Consider the following 20,133-nt stretch of genomic DNA (forward strand, 5'->3'; position numbering starts at 1 on the left):
CACCCAAACAACAAAACGGATAATTTTCATTCACTTCCCTCCATCCAACGCGCAGTTGGAAGATACATCAAAATTTTCCCACTAAATATTACAGTTTGTTGACCTAATAACCAAACTAGCTTCAAACTCAAATCTTCTTGCCGGGCTCTTCATCGTAGTCATAATGGCCGCCGCCCTCACCACCATCGAAGTCCCACCGGTGAATACCCCTAGCCTGTCGGGAAATATATTGACAATAACGGGAAGAAATGATTGCAACAAAAATATGATAGAAATGTATTGACCTTTAAACTCAACCCCTAGCCTGTGACAAGAGTTTTTGGTTCTACAATATGAGAAATAGATAGACAAGTGTCCATGTTATCATGACTTACAGAAAGTACGTAATCGACCACTACATCAAAAATGACTTTATGCAACGGGTGTTAAGGCAGTTTTCGATATACTTGCTGCTTCCATATTCAAAAGATGGGCTCCGGGCTAATTGGAATCCTACATCGGCAGGTGAAAAGAAAATAATGGGATTTAAATATGATTACTTCACTCTAACTAATACCGAAGCTTTTTGTGGTAAAACTCCACACCTCACGGATTGTGCAGGGAGTAAAGTTGGGCACATTATCAGTGTAGTTAGAAGGGTCCCCCGGGCTTGTCGATTTAAAAATCTTCAACATGATATCAGGGCCATGGTTTGGGCCCCTGTCAGCCAACAAGCTTGTCATCAAGAAAGAAACAAGCCAGGACACTTTACATAAAGCCAACCTCTGAGTTCCCTAATAAGTAAACTAGCTTCAAACTCGAATCTTCTTGCCAGGCTGTTCATCATCGTCATAATGGCCGCCACCCTCACCACCATCCATATCCTTCTCCATCTTCTTTCTAGCAAGTATCTTGTTGATCTTGTGGAGGTCATTAGTGATCTTCTGGTCCTTGTTTTGCTTTCGTGTCTTACGACCATCTTGCATCTTCACACCAAACTGGAAAGCTGCCTTGGGCATAGCTTCCTTTTGCTCATTGTATGTTGCCCATTCTTCTTCTGTCTCGAAGTCCCACCGATGAAGACGACCCTTAGCCTGTCAGAGAAATATATTGATAACAACATAAGCAACGATTGCAACAAATTTGAGAAAGAATCGAATATATTTTCTTCATGTTTTATCAGAAACTTACTCGTCCACCCATATCCATTTTTGACAAGTCATCTTCATCGTCGCTGTCAACAACCTCACGATTATATTCTTGGTAGCCAGGGTAACATTCAGAATAACTCTCCGAGATGAAGTTGGGATCCTTTTCTCGGGCATCTTTCTCCCTTAATTGTTGAAGTCTTTGGTCATCCCGCTTAAACACGGATCCTAAACCCCGATCCTTCTGCTCTTGAGTCATAAAGCGTGGATCCTGCATGTTTAAGCCTGTTTGCGCATCGTAACCTTCCATATTTGGCTGGAGGTATTGTTCAGGATAAGACATTTGCTCTGCATATTGGTATTCTGGCCACTCTCCCTGGTAGGCATCAGCCATTGGCTGTGTTTGTGCCGCATCGTATCCGTTCTGAACCCAAAATGTAACAGAAAATAACTCATCCATAGTGAAATGAAAGTCAAGTTTCTGTTCAGATATACAGTTGTACTACAATTTCCAGAATGAAAAGGAAAGGATAGACATACCATATCTTGCCATTCTTGAGGCACCCCATAGGGTTGGACGGGTTGGACGGGTTGGACGGGACCATAAGCAGGTTCATCAAAATAAGAAACTCTTTCCTTGTTCCGAGGAGACTCTTCCATGTCTTCGGAAAGAGGGCTTAGACTCAAGTCTTTACCAGGAACAACATAGTCAACGCCATCCCCAACAAAAATGTCATCCTCATCTACTCTGGCAATAGTTGGGCCTTGTGGTGCTTTTGAATCTATGTGATTTTTCCTGGGAGGGGGTGGAGGTGGTGGTGGCAAAATCTCTCTTTTAGTTTCATTCTTCGAAATCCCAACATCAGGCTTCAAGGGCTTATCCTCTCCATCATACTCATTACCAATTGAAATCTTTCCTGTACCAAAAATAAATGAGGCCAAGAAAAAATGCTGATCAAATAATTACACTAATAAACAAACAAAAAGCGCATAAAGGATGAAGGATGAAAATAGTTGGTGTGGAATCTCAAAATTAAATAATGGAATCTGATCACTTCACTCATCACAGCATATTTTAAAATGCCAACATCCGACATAACTTAGTTTAGATTGGTTTTGTTTCCGTCTGAAAATCTGAGTTGAATAAGATGACTATCTGGAATGGTTGTTAGCTGCCCTGTTTCACCACGAGTTTGGGATACTTAGCTCCAAGCACAGAACCATATAACCGTCTAGGCATAATGCCCATACAATTATTATCATGGACAATGATTTGAAATACATGCCTTATGTATCTTATTGCTTCGACTTATAAGGATATTATGGCAGTTCATTATAAACAATTGTATCAAGGTCTTATGTTGTTTAAAACTGATTACTCAGTAATTTTTTACCAAAAAGCAGCATAGGAAATTACCTCTTGCATCTTTTTCCTTCTTTTTCTTCTTGAGAACCTTCCCAGAAGATCCAAGACGAAGATATGACATGATTTTAGCAATTCGGTCAAGTACAGAACCATCAACATTGACAGTTACCGCTTCCTACACAAAGTTGAAGCCAAAATCAGATAAACAGTCCAACAATGACGGGAAAACCTCATGAAAGATTGAGAATCTTTTAACCTCTGTCTGTGGACAGTCTGCTTTACTCCTATGCAAGGTGGTTGGGATGTCATGACTGTATCCACCCTCCTGAGATGCAAAATACAGAACATGATGTTAATGCGAGGAAAATGGGAGTTCACATTCATTCAGTATCCTACAATAGCAAGCTCGATGCTCTCAAAGAAGTGTCTACACACACTTCTACTCAAAGTTTGACTTCCACACATGATTTAGGTGGCAACTAAACACAGAATTATCCTGAACAGGCCACCCAAAGTCTATAAGGGTTCAGGCATGTTAAAACATGAGCACAAATTGTTCCCAAGAAAGGTTGCTCCGATCTAGATTAACCAGACTTAATATCAAAAGAGAAACAAAGGCTCTTACCATGTTAAAAATAAATGACATTCTACCAGGAAGGAACATCTCATTGGTTTTGATAACGGCGTGGGGCTTGACTATCCATTGGTAAACTGACTGAAACACAGAAATGAGACATCAATGTAAACAGATAATGACTTAAGAATATAACTGCCCCATCATATCACAAAAAGTAACATACCTTTGCAGTAGCGGTGCGAAATGACAACTTTTGGTCTTCCTTAGATGCTCTGTCAGCGAATAGGAAGCACACACGTGTTAGCACACAATATGAAACAGCTAAAGAAGTTTCTTGAGATATGGCCATCATTCTTCATATTAACACTTGAAATGGTCAATATCAACAGAACTTAATACCCAATACATCATGTTTGCGAAATTTAATACTGAAGTTTTTAAGATTACACAAAACTTGACAGTAGGACAAGTAATGCATATACAATTGCGGAATTACCTAGATTTTGCATCAACATCATCTCCATCATCTGGCTTTTTGTCAATCTCACTTCTTACTTTGTTAAGTAAAGCGTAATCCAATCCTTTGACCAAATGTGTGTGCTCCACATCACCTGAACAATATTAATCGAGTTCAACATAAAATAAGTCAATACCCTTCCACATGTAAACAAAATGGTTAGCCCTAAAACTATTGATTAGGTGACTTCGTGAATTCTCATAGATAGCAACAAATGCAACGTCGTTTCTATCCCACTTTACTTCATAAACATGGTAAAAAATGAATACTACACTGAAAACTGAGACCCTGCAAATAAGTAGGAACAAATTTCTAAAATAATGCGTAACACGAACCTCCAAGATACTTGCTCTTCTCAATGGATAACTTCTGCACCTCAGCTGCCCTGCAAATACCAATTTAAATATAATTAGCTACTAAAATGGCATACCATTGACAAATTGAACAAGAAAAATTAGATAATAACCGGAGATCAATGTTCCCGGGAGGCGCAACCGCATGGAAAGAACCCAATTCAGTCGGCTCATAATCGGGATTTTGATCTTCTCTTCGCTCCTTAGCTCTATCTCTGTATTTCGGCAAATCCGGTTGCTCCGCCGCTTTCTCCTCCCTGCATGCAGCACCACACAAGCATTACATCAAACACATACTCTGCATTCCAAATTCGTTTCCCAATAATTACGTGACAATGCAAATCAAGCTGAATTTTTTCCCAGATTTTAACAAAGCACAAAAACTAAAACAAAATAAAAATCGAATAAAAATTGAAACTTTGAATCAAAATTAAGACTAAAAATATTGACTTGGAAATTTGGAAGCCTAACGTGCGTCGGAAAGTGAAAAAGTAGTAAAAATTTGAAATGTTTAACTCACTTGCGGCGAGTAACTTTCTCCTTGTAATTTTTCTTCGACGAAGTCGTCGGTGCCATTGGGATATCGAATTGGAATTAGGGCGGAGGAAGAGAATTTTCAAATTGTAGTAATTAGGGTTTGCAGAGCGGTGGCGAACTCGCGAAAACGAGGTCGCTGTGGAACAAGATTGCAGGGAGGATTTCGTTGCGCGGTATAATTACGGATGAACCCTTAGACTTGAAACGCACCGTCCGTGAATATTCAATTCTCTTTTTAACAATTTTTTCTAAATTTATGAGAATTAAGTTTGGAATTTGACCAGCAAACGACATCGTTTGCATCTCACTAATCTCCTTTGAGCCCTTGACCATCAGACTTGTGGCTATGACCAATAGACTAATATTTTATGTATTTACGACTTGTCGCAATTGTTAATAATTACTAACACATCAACGATCACATTATATTATCAGCTAATATAATTATAAAAAATAAAAATAAAAACGATCGCTTTAATATTATCTTGCAAATAAAATACTCTCGAGGATGTGACTTAGCAATTCATCCTAGTCCTTCGCCTGGCAAAGATTAAGGTTTAATTGAATTATAATACAAGAAATAGGACCTATATGATATCTACTCCAGAATAAGATTGGTTAGTGAAATTCCCAATGTTAATTTGGCTTTATACTAATGGACTTTTCCTTCAGGATGATAATTACAACGTAATTTGTATTTATTAAAAATTAATGACGTTTTGGCATCCACTTGTGTATATATATATACACAAGCGCCTAGAGGACAGAAGGGAGTAATTTCATCTCAAATGGCAAGCCTGCAGATTTGTCTCTTGAACCATCAAAAGATCATCATCTGTTTAAGTACGCTACTTTTCTCAATTGGGTTTGGATCATGTGATAGTGATCAAACACTAAGCAGCAGGACTGCTGCCTTGTTCATCTTTGGCGACTCCACAGTTGATCCTGGCAACAATAATCACATCACCACAATTCCTGAGAACCAAGCACATTACGAGCCATATGGGAAGAATGGCTTCTTTGAAACTCCCACCGGACGCTTCTCCGACGGTCGAATCATCGTAGATTATATAGGTAAGTGAGTACTCCTGATGTATGCTTTTCGTAAATTTTTTAAATGGTAATTACCTTAACTAGCTGAATGCTCATGATGCAGCTGAATATGCAAAGCTGCCACTAATCCCTCCATTTTTACGACCATCAACTGCTGATTATACGAATGGTGTTAACTTTGCATCTGGTGGAGCTGGAGTCCTTTCTGAAACCAATCAAGGATTGGTGGGAAAATCTTCACTCTTTTATTGCTATGAATTATTATCCTCCTATTTATTTTGTAGGAAATTGAATTAGATTCCGAAAAAAATAAGCACAAATAGAGCTAGTTACAAACTTTTGATCGGAAATATACAATCGATGGCCAACAAGCAGCATATAGAACCACGATTTAGTGCCTCTTTACTGTGTGTAATACTAGTGCCCTCCAGTCTTTATTTTTTATTAGAAGTTTGTAACCAGCAATTATGTTTTTGTTGATTCATGTACATTTGTGGTTTGTCTATGACCCTTTTTCTTGATCAATATGTAATTTCTAGGCGATTGATCTACAAACACAATTGAAAAACTTTGAAGAGGTGCAAAAATCATTGACTGACAAATTAGGAGAAGTGGAAGCAAAGGAAGTGATATCAGAAGCAGTTTATTTCATTAGCATGGGAAGCAACGATTACATGGGTGGTTATTTAGGTAGTCCAAAAATGCAGGAACAATATAACCCTGAACAATTTGTGGGAATGGTCATTGGAAACTTGACACAGACAATTCAAGTAAGTCTTATTAAAGCTTTATCACCAGCTGTATATAACAACTGCGCATTTATCTCTCTCATCACGTGATTTGTCACATACGAGACCACGTGAAGAGAGTGGGATAAAGATCATGCATGGTTATGTACAATCAGTGACAACCGACAATCTATCCCAAAACGTGGCATATTGATGTTTGGGTTGCTGCAATCTTATGCAGGCGTTATATGAGAAAGGCGGGCGAAAGTTTGCCTTCCTTAGGTTGTGTCCACTTGGTTGCTTGCCTGCCTTTAGAGCTGTGAAAAGTATGAACCCAGAATCCGATGGAGGGGGATGTTTTGAAGCAGCTTCTGCCCTTGCGCTAGCACATAACAATGCCCTAAAATCTGTACTCAACAGTCTTCGATATATGCTCAAGGATTTCAAGTACTGCAACTCCAATTTTTATGATTGGCTTCTTGAAAGAATAGAGGATCCCTCCAAATATGGTATGCATGCTTTCTTTCATATATTTACAGAGGGTGCACATAAAGTGATTGGTAGACTGGTAGTAACTTGATCTTAAATTTACTGTGTAGGTTTCAAGGATGGAGTGAATGCTTGTTGTGGAACTGGACCATATGGGGGTATATTTAGCTGTGGAGGCACAAAGGAAGTTAAGGATTACCAGTTATGCGATAATGCTGACGAATATGTATGGTGGGATTCTTTTCATCCCACTGAGAGGATCCACGAGCAGCTTGCAAAGACTCTCTGGAATGGACCCCCTTCTGATGTAGGGCCATACAACCTAGAACATCTCTTTTCTGATAAGGTGAAGCTCACCATTGGCGATGTGGTTGATGACCCAGAAGCACAGCAATTTTCACTTCTGAAGTAGTAGGCTAGTAGCAGGACCATGTAGCTTTATCTTGAGGACCATGTAGCTTTATCTTGACAGTTTTAAGAGCGGCCGCCGGTTGCGGTTTCCTCGTCGGCTGCGTTTTCTTCATTAGCAGTTGCCAAAATAACATGTGCAACATAGACACATATCCATCCATCAGCTATAAATAATCTTGGTCCTTTACTAACCAAGGATATTAGCAGCTTTTCAGTATTACTGAGTATATTTAAGGCTCTATTTGGATACAAATGACACCCTACGTATTTAAGTCTATGTTCATATACAAATGATATTTTACATTAAATTTATTTAAATATAAAGAAGAGATTCGAATTTGAGTCACAATTACATATATATTAGAATCATCTACATACTAACATTTGTCAACACACTTTGTATGTATGAACACATAGTTTTAGAAAATGAGAAGGAGAGGGGGAGAGAGAGAGAGAACGTGGAGGGGGAGAGTGGGAGGTTTTTGTTTTTTATTTTTATTTTTTATTTTTTGATTTTGATTTTTTAATATTGGATGTATTTTAACATCACCTACAGGTGAAGTTTCAATAAAAAAAACAGTAAAATTTAAACCTGTGAAATTACATTATTGCCCATCATTTTTTTGTGTGATAGAAGACTAATTTGTCTTTTCATCATTTTTTTGTTGACAAAGGATTTCATTAATTAGTAGAGATGAGGAGGTATTGGAACTCAAATGTAACAGGTAAAGTATACCACTTTAGCCAACTTAGTTAAGCTCAAATTTGCAGAAATTATGTATGAAAATTAATCACTTGACCAAAATCGGATAAATGAATTTGGTTGACAAAGGAAAAGGGCTAGATGAATTTAAAAGCAAAGAGATTTAAAGTTGACAACAAGATTAATGGGCATATCTATAAAATTGGACCTATTTCAAATTTTTCCTGGGGTATTTTGAAATGGGTCCAAAGTAACTAAAAATTGAACTTATTTCAAAAGGTAGTCTATAAAATTGGACCTATTTCAAATTTTCCCTTAAATTATTTTTATTTGGGCTGGAAAAACTATGAATCGGGGAAGCTCTAGTCACAACTCACAAGGGAGACAAGAAGGAAAGGCCGGAATAGGGCTAACTAGTCTCTCCCAAACATCAATTTTTATTTTGTAGATTTAAATCTAATAATAAAATATTATGTAGATGTACTCAGTGGCAGCAGATTCAGGATGCAAATTGGGGGAATAAGTGTTAAAGGTTTTTTTAGTAGAAATAGAGCACGAAACGTGTAAAAAAAAATTCAGTTTATGTACTGAGACATTTTTTTTAATACTTGGTGAGCTTGTTGTAAGGCGAACTAAGTTGTGCATATGTCAACAAATCGGCATATGCCGAAGCAATTTGATGAGTACTAAACGAAAGAATTTTTCGATTGCTCTCCATGCAATTTGTCAAATACTGCAGAGATATACTTAACATGCATTATATCAAACACTTGGTGAACTGAAAAGTGAGTTTGTTTGATGTAGACCGGGTTAGTCCGGCCTGGATTGAGTAGTAGCGCTCTAGCCCTACTCGTTCTTAAAACTTTTCGACACGGTCCGTTGTGAAGATGTGAGGGTTAGTCCAGCCCAGGCCCAAATAAAAGCTCGGGGTTACGACCGGGCCGTATTGACCCATGGCCCTACTTTCCGAATTTGATGGATCCCCTTTTCTGTAAGGATTTGATCTTCAAACCGAAACGGGTCAGGATTCGTATCTAAGTACTTTTAAAATCCTTTACAGCATACGTAAACCCTACAAGAAGTGTGCGACTTGAAAGAAGAAGATGAAAGGGTGCAAAGCTTAAGAGAATTTCAAACCCTAATTCACAGTCAGTTTGTGAAAGATAAAGTTTATGGAGATCAAGGAAAATTTGGAGAGCTTTGGTAGTTTGGCTAACCCTAATTCTGAAAAGCGAAGGATCGAGATCAGCGATTACGATGCGTCCAGCAGCGACAATCGTCCAAGCAAGCAAGCCAGAAGAAACATCTCGAGCGGCGATGACGATAAGGAAGAAGAAGTAAAAAGTACTAGGTCAAGTTCGAGTACTTCTTCCGACAAAACGGAGAAAATAGATGAAAGGATTAACTTGGATCTTAACATGCCTGCATCTACTAAAGAAGAAGATGACGATAGGATGCTCTTGGAGAGTACTTGGTCCAACAACGTAAAGCAAAGGGATTGTTGTGATGGTGAAGGAGAAGAAGTTGAAGAAATCAAACTTGACCTTAACTCCACTCCTGCTCCCAGTGAAGAAGGCGAAGGATATAACTTAGAGGGAGAAGTTTGGCGAGAAGATTGGGACCAACAAGTAGGACGTTGTGATGATCGTGATGACTTCGACGGCAATGATCAGGACTATTATGATGATGGTGGTTATGATGACAATGATGACGATGACGTGGGTAATAAAAGAATCAAAATTGATCTTAACTCCACTCCTCTCAGTGAAGAAGGCGGCGAAGAACAAGAAGTTAGGCAAGAGGAGAAGGAAGAAGATCAACGTCAGTACCAATTAGATGAAGAAGACAGACCAATAGAAGTTCGGTACCAATCAGAAGAAGAAGAAAAAGAAAAAGAAGAAGAAGTTAGGTTAGAGGAAGAACAAGTTTGGTATCAAGAAGAAGAAGAAAATCAACAAGAAGTTAGGCCAGAGGAAGGACAAGATAAGTACCAAGAATATGACGAAGAAGACGATGATCAATACTGTTACCAATCCAAAGGAGAAGATCAAAGATGTTACCAAGCAGAAGAAAAGGAGGTTAGGTCAGAAGAATGTTGGCATCCATCAGAAGAAGAAGAAGTTGTTAGGTTGCCCAATACTGCAAGGTCCAACCTTGACTTCAGTAGAACACCTACGGAAGGAGAACTAGAAGATCTCAAAAATAGTACTATTCCTCCTGCCAAAAAGCGGGACAATGAACCAGAACACTCCTCCGACAGCAACCACTCTTCTTTTGACTGTGAAATCTGTGTTCAGCACAAGGTTTCATCCGAGTGGTTCGCCATAAAAAACTGTGGACATGCTTATTGCAAGGACTGCATGATCAAGCACGTGGCCACCAAGCTTCGACAGAACATCGTAAGCATTCCGTGCCCCACTCCTGATTGCGTTTTAGGTTCGCTAAGTCCCAAGCATTGTCGTCCCATTCTCCCTCCTGACCTGTTTGGCAGTTGGGCAAGTGCTTTGTGAAAATTTGATTGTTTGCATGTTCATGTTGAAGTGCTGATCAGTTCATTATATTCTTGTTTGGTTTTGGTTCATCATATGGTACTCTATAACCGTATGAAATTTGTGTTGTGAGCTTTAGTGCTGAATCCTAATCTATTCCCATATATATTTCCTTATACTTGGTTTTACTATTTTGTTGGAGAAGAATACATGAAATATTCCAAATACTTGGTTCAACTATTTTTTGTGTTTGTATCTTCTGGAACATTGCACTTGATTTCATCAATTTTTATCTGAACTCGTTCAGTAATTGATTTTGTTGACATTTTCTGTTTGAAAGTTTGTGCGCTTGCATCGTGTCAGAAACAATGCTTCTGTGCCTACTGAACATGAAGTTATGGTATTTTTACTTTGTCATCTTTGATTGGGATCTATGCTTATATGATGTTAAAAAAAATTGGCTATTCTCAAAGTAAAATTAGGATCATAAGTATATAGGATAAACCTAGCAGAAAAAGAAATAACAAACATGCGTCTTTTTATTTTTTGGTCGACAACGAGGCATAATTTCGGAAAGAAAAGAAAAACTACACAAAAATGTCACAAAGCCAACCAGGCAAGCAATAATTGACGAAAGGGAAGAACTCACCAAAAAAAAGGACCTGGATTGCAGGATAATCTTGGAAAGGCCAAAATATTAGCAACAAAGTTCGTTTCATGATAAATTTTCAGAAATTCATAAGACCAACTTTTTGATAAGATAATAATAATTCATAACCAAACTTCCGAAAGGATGATCAATAATCAATTTCAACATTTTATATATATCAAGGGAAGCAAGCGAGAAATTAGAGTCACCAAAATATTCTCAATTCCGTTATTCACACAAGCTTCATACCAATAAAAACATCCCAAACTTAGTAGCTAGCTAGAACCTCGCCTCTACCAAGGTTTTCACAAAAACCAGTAATCCAGGCCCCTAATGAAATTCTAGACAATCCTATCCTTGAAACCACCGCGGTCTTTTCATGATACTCCCTTATGTGGTGTTTGTGAAAATTTTCCTAAGTTTAGTTTTAAAACAACCAAAGATGAAAAATCGACTAGTCACATTGGCATCGATTCTCGCGGTGGTGTTTTGAAGCCAAAGGCCAAGGTTTCTGTGCTTGAGCTCTTTGAGTATGGATCATTGGAAAGGTGAAGATTTCTCAGCAGATTCAAATTCCAACCCAGTTTGTATGCAATTTTATATTGATTAAAATAAGCATTTATTTTTCTAGTTGTTAGTATAGGGCCTCGTTTGTAGCAAAATGACGTTCGTAATGGCTAAAGAACTTCTATATGGCAGTACTTATCTTCCACTATTTTCTTGTGAAGTGTAGAGAGTTATTTAATTAAGTGTAGAGAATTGTTAAGCAAACAGCATTAAGCTAATTTTGAGGTCAAGGTTCTTCCATGAGCCCCGATTTCTTAATTTCATTGTTCTTCACAAGCATTTTCCTCTGTAGATACTGAACTGATATATCAAATTCCAGGTACTCCTCCCCTTCTTTTTCTTTTTTCTTTACACGTACAATTTCTGTTCGTTTATTGGGTTAGGTTGAAATCTTTTAATCTTTACAGTTCGATAACATTGTGTGGCCGAAGTCGATGAACTCGGTGTGGGAAGGGCCGAGTAGAAGATGAAACTATTTATTCTCAAACTTCTAACCTAATTAAGATTCGGGTAGGTCGATAAATGATACAACAGAATCAAAGAAATATCTTGAGTGACATGATGATTAAAATGAAGATGAAGCTGAAGAAACCAAGTTTCTTAAAAGCCTCAAGCCCTCCAACCCTCCCTCCAAAAATTTACCTAACAAATAATGACAAATAAATAGTTAACGCTCCTAAACCTAATCCCTTCGAGATTAAGGACGACTATTCATCGACAACAATCATGACAAAAAGTACTGCTCTCACAAGACGCGTGGTAAAGTTAATCAATTCGGAGAGTCTTCCAACTCGAAGATCAATGAAGGTGATGAGGAGGCTTTTGTTTGTGAAATGTGTGTTGAGTCGTTTGGTATAAAAATTGCAGAAATCGCAGCCATACATATTGTACGGACTGCATGGTCGAATACGTGGGTTCCAAGCTTCAAGAGAACATCACGAGAATTCGGTGCCCTGATCCTGATTGCAAGTCGGGAATGCTAGAGCCCGAGCACTGTCGTTTGATCCTAATATAGATTGAGATGAATAAATTTAGAGAGTCCAAAGCACCACCACTGGCGAAGCTACAGAGGCGAGGAGGGGCGACCACCCCTCCGCTCGTCGGAATCTCCACTGAGAGTGAGGATTCAGCCCCTCTAATCTTTCGAACCTGTCGGATTCTGGGTTTGCTTCTGGTTTTCAGCTGGTGTGCTGCCTTTAAAATTTTTTTTTTTTTTTTTTTCAAATACCTTAGCCAAAACAACGTCATTTTGAACTTGAATTAAAATAAATAAATTGACGGTGTCGTTTTGGTTTAACAAACACTCCCATATTTTTTTCTTCTTTTGATAAAAACACTTCCATATATTGAATCGATCAATATATGGTCATAAAAAATAAAAATATATATAATTTCCAACGGTTTGCTTGCTATGTGGATTCTTATTAAGTGATTCAACGGTTTGGTTTCCATAGTGAGTTTTCAATATTGAAAGTAATTAGTGATCTTTCACAAGAATTAGTGAATGTCGGAAGGTGTGAAAGCTACAGGTTAGTGTATAAGATTATTACATTGGTTTTGGTGTTACTGGTTGTAACTGCTTCAGTAAAGAGAGCGTTTTCTGTTATGAATATTGTCAAAACATCACTGCGTAACAAAATGAGAAAGTAATGGTTAGGGATGACAATGGATCGGTTTGGGGATGGAAATTACTATATCCATCCGCATAACCACGAAAATTAACCATATTCATAACCACAAATTAACTATCGGGTATTATTCATAACCATACCCACTCGATAACGGATTTCTTATCGGTTAACGGTTATATCCATATTCGTTAATACAAAAAATATATTCACCCAATTGACGCATGATAATTTAGTAAATATTAATTTCGTCATTAAATATTTGATGTATAAAATGATTTAATTAATGGATCTTGTGGAACATAAAAATTAAAGCTAAACATTGATAATGTTGGTTGATATTTGATATCTCGCATAAATACTATTAAATTCTCATAGATTTTGATTCGTATCAAAACTTTTGAACTTTGCCACAAAATGCAACTCACACAATACAATTTTTTTATTCTCAAGGCAATGGATTCAGTGAATAATGAATATATATATATATATATATATACACATATAATTATATTATATATTATTTGGTTCGGATTCGGGTACGGATATGGAGGGGGGACCCTTATAACCATATCCAAAACCATAATTGAATAATATTCACGGTTTTTCCCCATACCAAAAATATACCTAAATTTTCATACCCAAATCCAATCCATTCGGGCAGTTATCTACGGTTATCGGATTTAACGGTTAAAATTGCCATCCCTAGTAATGGTTGAGTGATAGCTTGATTGTTTACATTGAGAGCTGTTTTTGTTTTTATTAATAATGAGCCTCTTATGCGACGTTTTTATGATATAAAACCTCGTTGGCACAATATTATAACTTGTTTGTATTGATACATTAATTATGAGCCACATTAATATTGTCTACTATCTAAAAAGATTTGGTTGTCTACATTTTTCTGGGACCTTTTACCGTTTTAAATTTTGCCTCTCCCCTGGCTATTCATAGCTTCACTATTGAACACCACAATCATTAATTTGTTCTTCAAGTGCTCAAACATTGTTGATAATAGCTTGTTCTTCCGATGCTCCAAATTGTTGGCTTGTCTACTCATTACAAGTCAAGTAAACCCCTTAAAAGGTTATGAAGATGAAGAAAATAAGTTCTTTCCTAGAAACAAACTTCCCAAGTCCAACGAAATTCGTCACTACTACTTTCTAAAGTAAAAGAAATTTCATGAGCGATCTGATGAAGATGATGATGAAGAAGACGAAGAATTTGAGCTTGCTACAATCTTCGAGCCCTCTAACCCTCCATCCAGAAAACGATGTGAGAACTAATGATGATGTTGATGAGCAAGAAGAGCAATTTTTTGAAATTCCAAGATGAACCAATTCCTCCAACTCTCGTGAAGAAATTGTTCAATTTTCGAAGAACTTGTTCAATCATGCATGATGATAATCAATTGATCTCTTGGCTGCCAAGTCATTTGCTTTTGATCATGACAAAGAAACTAAAGTTAAATGATCAAAGTCACTATAGTCTTGATGTTGATATTGATGACAAAGAAAGAGAATTTGAGTTTACTGTATTTATGAATCTCCCCATTAGTGTTGAGGAACAAATGAAGTTCCAATACGTCCAAAATCGTGTATCCCTCTTTAGTGTAACATATAGAGAAGGAAGCAGAGTGTAGAGCATTTAATAACAATTCTAGTTGCGAATGAAGGATTGCTTTTGTGGATACAGTCTTCCTTTTGAACTCATCATCCACTTACTTCACCTACAACCTCCACTCGTTTCACCTACATCATCCACTTACTTTCATTCTCAAAGCATATAAATAGGCATCTCCATCAAGGTATCAATTCACCAATACATTTCTCTACTCCCAAATTGGAAGAGAATTCACTTAGAATTGTGTCCTTGGAGCTTTGAAACTCTAAAGCTCTAAAGCATCCAACCTCCCAAATTCCCAAAAATTCCGAAGGATTGAGAAAGCTCTCTTCGTTCGTTTTTCGTCAAAATCCTCCTTCAAGATCAAGCCCCTGAAGGCCCTTGAAGAACTTTCACCAATTCAAGATCAAGGCCCGATGAACCTTGAAGAAAGTGTTCTTCAACCTTCAAGATCAAGCCCCAAAGGCCCTTGAAGATCTATTCAATTGTTTATCAAGATCAAGCCCCAAAGGCCCTTGAAGAACTTCACCAATTCAAGATCAAGCCTCGACGACCCTTGAAGAAAGCGTTCATCAACCTTCAAGGTCAAGCCTCAAAGGCCCAAGAACAAGCCCCAAAGGCCCTTGAAGATCTGTTCATCCGTTCATCAAGATCAAGCCCTGAAGGCCTTTAAAGAACTTTCACCAATTCAAGATCAAACCCCGATGACCATTGAAGAAAGCGTTCATCAACCTTCAAGATCAAGCCCCGAAGGCCCTTGAAGAACTTTCACCAATTCAAGATCAAGCCCCGACGGCCCTTGAAGAAAGCGTTCATCAACCTTCAAGATCAAGCCCCGAAGGCCCTTGAAGTTCTGTACAACTGTTCATCAAGATCAATCCCCGAAGGTCCTTGAAGATTCATTCATCCTTGTTCATCAAGATCAAGCCCAACGACCGTTGAAGAAATCCGCCAACTATTCATCAAGATCAAGCCCCGAAGGCCCTTGAAGATCCGTTCATCCTCCTTCATCAAGGATGAAGATCAAGCCCCGAAGGCTCTTGAAAATCTATTCATCCTGTTCATCAAGATCAAGCCCCAAAGACCCTTGAAGAAACTTTCGTCAACTTTCAAGATCAAGCCCTACAGGCCCTTAAAGAAACTTCCAACCGTTCATCCAAGATCAAGCCTCGACGACCCTTTGGATCAACAACACAATCCACAAATCTACACCTTACGAAGATCAAATCAAAGGATCAAATTACAAAGAGATTGTAACCCCAAATCATTAACACAAAATATTATTTTGTACACGTGTTCTTGTTTCAGGAATTTCCATGTTCACACAATAAACTAAAATGACTATTAAAATAAATTGTTGTCCTACGATAATAAGTAATAATTAATAAGTCTAACAAAATAGGTATTACGTAATTGGTTAATCAGAGTTAAGACTTTATTATTCTTGCCATATTGGACTGACAATGTCACTTGTATATCAAGTCACTCGAATATCAAGTGATTCAGTTAACAATTCATTGATGTTCACAATAATAGAAAGGCAAAATTTGTTGACGTTAAAAAAAGAGGAAACTTAATTAATTAAGGTTGTTGACCGAGACTTATATTTTACCTAATTAGGGTTTAGGGTACACGCTTATATAATAAATTACAGGAAGGTATATATATATATATATATATATATATATGTATATGTATGAGCTTGGCCTTCATACATATGTAAGAAGAAATGTATCTTTACTGGATGAATAATCTAAAAAATCTAAGAACTCGGTCGATCGGTCTCAAGTCTCGATTCTATGGCAGCTGTGAACGTTCAGGCTAAACATTATCCATACTTGTCATACCCAAAAAGGGCACGGAGCTCCAACAAGTGGTGCAACGCAATCTTACAGCACGTCAAAAAGCGAATAACAAATCCCTTGAGGGATATGATGAAGAAGATGAAGACGAAGACAAAGTTGAAGAAATCGAGCTTCCTAGAATCTTCAAGGCCAAGCATTCAAACTGTTCCTCGAAACTATGATTTCTCGACTGATTTTTCTTCAGTTAGCAATGCAAAAGAATTTATGCCATGCTTTCAAACCGCCCCTCCCAAAATACGATATAAGAACCAACATCAAGGAATATGATTTTTGACCAATTCGTCTTCAGTTAGCAGTGAAAAAGAATTTATGCTTTCTCGGATGCCCTTTGATTGTAGTCCAGGTCAAGGTCAGGTAGAACGTCTGCCTGAAATCGACGTGGATTATTACACTGATGATTATGAGGAAAACATTGAACTCTCAACATCAATTTATCACACCCCCAACACTTCTCTTGATGGCAATGACAATGATCATCTCGCGAACCTGACAAAAGAAATCGGTGGTATGATTGCTTATGACAACTTTATGTGTTCTTCTCTATCTGAACTTGGGGAGTCTTCTAATATTTCGAAGGTTGTTGATGACCCGACTGATTTTGTGCGTACAATCTGCGTGGAACACAAGGAAGCACACGAGAGGTTTGACATAAAAATTTGCAGCCATGCATATTGTATTGATTGCATGGTCAATTACGTGGCCTCCAAGCTTCAAGAGAACATTACCAGCATTAGGTGCCCTGTTCCTGATTGTGTAGGGTTGCTGGAGCCGGAGTATTGCCTGCCGATTCTGCCTCCGGAGGTGGTTGATCGGTGGGGAAGTGCATTGTGTGAGGCCGTTATTTTTGGGTCAGAGAAATTTTACTGCCCCTACAAGGATTGCTCTGCAATGTTGATTGATGATGGGACAGAGGTTGTGAGGCAATCGGGGTGTCCGAATTGTTGGAGAATGTTCTGCGCTCAGTGTAAGGTTCCTTGGCATGAGGGGATCAAATGCGAGGAGTTTCTAAAGTTGAATAAGGATGAGAGGGAAAAGGAGGATATCATGTTGATGGACCTTGTGCAGAAGCAACAATGGAGCAGATGCCCCAAATGTAGGTTCTATGTGGAAAAATTGGTGGGTTGCATGTTCATGATGTGCAGGTCAGTTTTTTATCTGCTATGCTACTTCAATTGTTAGTTGAAATTACTTCTTGGTTATTAATGTGCAGTAAAAATTTCATTGTTTGTTGCTGTTATAATCAAATCACTTGGAATTCGATTGCTTTGCCTTCCTTGGTTGTTGTGTAAATCTCATGAGGTTGATTATGTTCTCGTGTTTTGCTCGTTATTGTTTAAAGTTAGATAAGAACCAAAGATGAGGAAACTGCATTGGATAAACAAAACCAGTAAGTACAACCTTTGGAGGCATATACCATTTGCGCAAAATTTTATACATTAAGCATCAACAATATAAAGCAGATTCCTCACTTCGTTATCCCGTTCAACCTCTAAAAACAGCAATTGCTGACTCCCCGATATTCACATGATTGAAAACCATCTACCCTTAAGTAGGTTTACAATACAATAACGAATCCCTAGTTGGAGGAATTGTTGGCTTTCTGTCACCTCCGTTAAGGTTATATTCTCAAATAACAAATGTGTTTGAGCTAAAATTTTTATCTTTGGAATCCTCTGTCCTTGCCTGGGAAATGAGGAGTAATCTGGAGTTCCGAGGGAGTATGTAGAGAAATAAGGCTGCCATGCCTCGATACATTTTACTAGATTTGTGAAAAGAGTGAACAGAACTATGATGATAGATTGACATAATAACTGGCATAGTTGCTCCGCTCAGCGTCAGCCTCAGCTTCATTTGAAGCGTGACTGTTTGACTACGTTCAAAAGAACGAGATAAAACATAAATACTTTCTAGATCAGAACTGCTTTCTGCTACAGAACTTAAACTTGAATTTTCTTCGTTTATATAACTAGTCTATAAATTAACTAGTCTATAGATCAGAACAAGCTTTCCGCTTTTTAGAGCTTGATATAGCCATATAGGCATTACCCCATTGCTCTGCTGACATTTAACCTGTAATGTACAAATTTCTCAACGCTATTTCTGATAGACCACGTCAGTCTGTGACTCTCACTTCCGAGACTTCAGGAAGTTGTGATCGATCTAAACTCTTATCCATGAAGAGTTAGCTTAGGTTACAACTCCCACAAATGTTTGTTGGTTCTCGGATATATATCTTTCCTCCAGTTTGTTGTAATCTTTGAATTTTGAAAAGCCTTGTAAATAGGGATTGCTTTCCCTGATGTACTTTGAAATGTATATAAATACATGCAGCCTCTCATTCAAGGGGTATGCAATTAACGTAAACTCTTGAGCATTCTTAAGTTTTACAATTTCAACTAGTTTCGTTCAGTAAATTCTTGAATGTACTTTGAATTTCTGTTTTTATTTTTTATTTTTTTATTACAGGTGCAGAACTGCTTTCTGCTATAGATGTGGAGACTTTTTAATGGACAATCATAACCACTACTGTCCCAGCTGTGAGGGGGGTTGATGTGCTCTATAATGTTGGTTAGGATGCTACTTCAAATATTGTAATTTATCAATTCTTGTTGAAAAACGTTTTAGAGCGCAAAAACGTTTTAGAGAGATCTTTTCTTCGTTGTCAAAACAATATTTCAGTAAGAAATAATAATATTTTTCGGATATTCAATCTAGCCCATCTTGAAATTCTGGTTTTGTCCCTAACTTAGGAGTTTTGGAGTAATGAATAAACATGTTAAAAAGACACATGGTGAGTTTTAAAAGAGTTTTTTAGGGAGGTTTTCATAGAGTTAGCTCTACGTGAATGAAAAAATGGCAAGTTGTTTTGTTTGGGTGGTATTTACGCGAAGCTCATGAAACATATTTTTCTATGCTTTTAATTAAGAGGGAGGGGAAAATCATGGATTCTGTTAACATTACGGTTGATTAATATATAAAGGAATTGAATTATCAAATGAGTTGAATGATATGGTTGCGGCAGATTATTATTTATTTGTCTAACCAAGTGACAATAATTTTCCGTTGACAAATTAGCAATGATTTCACATGTGCCTAACAAGGAACTAGTATTATCAAAAGAAAAAGCAATAAAAAAAGACTTCCTTTTGTACTTCTGTGTATAATTATAGTTGGTAGGTCGTTCATAGAAGAAAAGAATATGGTTTGGTTACTAACACTGCATATGGTATATACTCAAGCTTGCCTCAGCCATATGGTGTATGATGGCTCACCAGTTCGCAACGGCCTCTTCCTTGCCAAATTGATTAAGCATTATAAAGTTTTTTGTTTGTGATGGCAACACCTCGTGGTCGGGGTATAGTTGTTAACATTATGAGGCGTGAAGGTAAAAAAGAATCCAACATGTAAAATGAGAAATCTTGTAAGGGCTTATAAGAGGTTGGACTAATCC

At 37.6% G+C, this 20,133-nt stretch overlaps 3 protein-coding genes across 4 annotated transcripts; 2 read left to right on the plus strand and 1 right to left on the minus strand.

Moving 5' to 3' along the window:
• Positions 1-252: 252 nt before the first annotated feature.
• Positions 253-4,687, minus strand: LOC103959106 (suppressor of mec-8 and unc-52 protein homolog 2). 2 transcript variants are annotated; one of them, XR_007255039.1, is made up of 12 exons: positions 4,461-4,687; positions 4,054-4,197; positions 3,923-3,972; positions 3,567-3,681; positions 3,294-3,342; positions 3,119-3,208; positions 2,750-2,818; positions 2,545-2,668; positions 1,668-2,044; positions 1,171-1,551; positions 585-1,073; positions 253-492 (listed from the first exon to the last, which is right to left on the minus strand). XR_007255039.1 is itself a non-coding variant. In XM_009371450.3 (11 exons), the coding sequence occupies exons 1-11, from the start codon at positions 4,514-4,516 to the stop codon at positions 792-794; spliced, it is 1,737 nt and encodes a 578-aa protein (XP_009369725.1). In that variant the 5' UTR covers positions 4,517-4,687; the 3' UTR covers positions 253-791. The 2 variants fall into 2 exon arrangements, 1 of the variants encoding a protein (XP_009369725.1); XM_009371450.3 differs by having other exon boundaries at positions 253-1,073.
• A 578-nt stretch (positions 4,688-5,265) lies between these two features.
• LOC103935336 (GDSL esterase/lipase 5-like) lies at positions 5,266-7,454 on the plus strand. The gene is made up of 5 exons (XM_009345097.3): positions 5,266-5,551; positions 5,634-5,755; positions 6,070-6,300; positions 6,500-6,767; positions 6,858-7,454. Exons 1-5 carry the CDS (start codon positions 5,266-5,268, stop codon positions 7,157-7,159), a joined length of 1,209 nt encoding a protein of 402 aa, XP_009343372.2. The 3' UTR covers positions 7,160-7,454.
• Positions 7,455-9,033: 1,579 nt separating this feature from the next.
• LOC103959183 (probable serine/threonine-protein kinase kinX) lies at positions 9,034-19,233 on the plus strand. The gene is made up of 3 exons (XM_009371532.2): positions 9,034-10,271; positions 17,417-17,824; positions 19,149-19,233. The coding sequence occupies exons 1-3, from the start codon at positions 9,034-9,036 to the stop codon at positions 19,231-19,233; spliced, it is 1,731 nt and encodes a 576-aa protein (XP_009369807.2).
• Positions 19,234-20,133: the final 900 nt, after the last annotated feature.

The sequence above is a fragment of a genome, unplaced genomic scaffold (genome assembly GCF_019419815.1).
Source record: "Pyrus x bretschneideri cultivar Hongxiangsu unplaced genomic scaffold, Pyrus_bretschneideri_v1 Contig8, whole genome shotgun sequence".
NCBI classification, from domain to species: Eukaryota; Viridiplantae; Streptophyta; class Magnoliopsida; order Rosales; family Rosaceae; genus Pyrus; species Pyrus x bretschneideri.

Excerpts from the sequence above, each read along its gene's own strand:
- LOC103959106 (XM_009371450.3), bottom strand. The coding sequence starts at position 4,516 with ATGGCACCGACGACTTCGTCGAAGAAAAATTACAAGGAGAAAGTTACT. Across the intron at positions 4,198-4,460 it reads GAGAAAGTTACTCGCCGCAA|GGAGGAGAAAGCGGCGGAGC; the intron begins GTGAGTTAAACA and ends TGCTGCATGCAG. Across the intron at positions 3,209-3,293 it reads TTCGCACCGCTACTGCAAAG|TCAGTTTACCAATGGATAGT; the intron begins GTATGTTACTTT and ends TCTGTGTTTCAG.
- LOC103935336 (XM_009345097.3), top strand. The coding sequence starts at position 5,266 with ATGGCAAGCCTGCAGATTTGTCTCTTGAACCATCAAAAGATCATCATC. Across the intron at positions 5,756-6,069 it reads CTGAAACCAATCAAGGATTG|GCGATTGATCTACAAACACA; the intron begins GTGGGAAAATCT and ends TGTAATTTCTAG. Across the intron at positions 6,768-6,857 it reads AGAGGATCCCTCCAAATATG|GTTTCAAGGATGGAGTGAAT; the intron begins GTATGCATGCTT and ends TTTACTGTGTAG.
- LOC103959183 (XM_009371532.2), top strand. The coding sequence starts at position 9,034 with ATGGAGATCAAGGAAAATTTGGAGAGCTTTGGTAGTTTGGCTAACCCT. Across the intron at positions 10,272-17,416 it reads CAGAACATCGTAAGCATTCC|GTGCCCTGTTCCTGATTGTG; the intron begins GTGCCCCACTCC and ends TACCAGCATTAG. Across the intron at positions 17,825-19,148 it reads TGCATGTTCATGATGTGCAG|GTGCAGAACTGCTTTCTGCT; the intron begins GTCAGTTTTTTA and ends TTTTTATTACAG.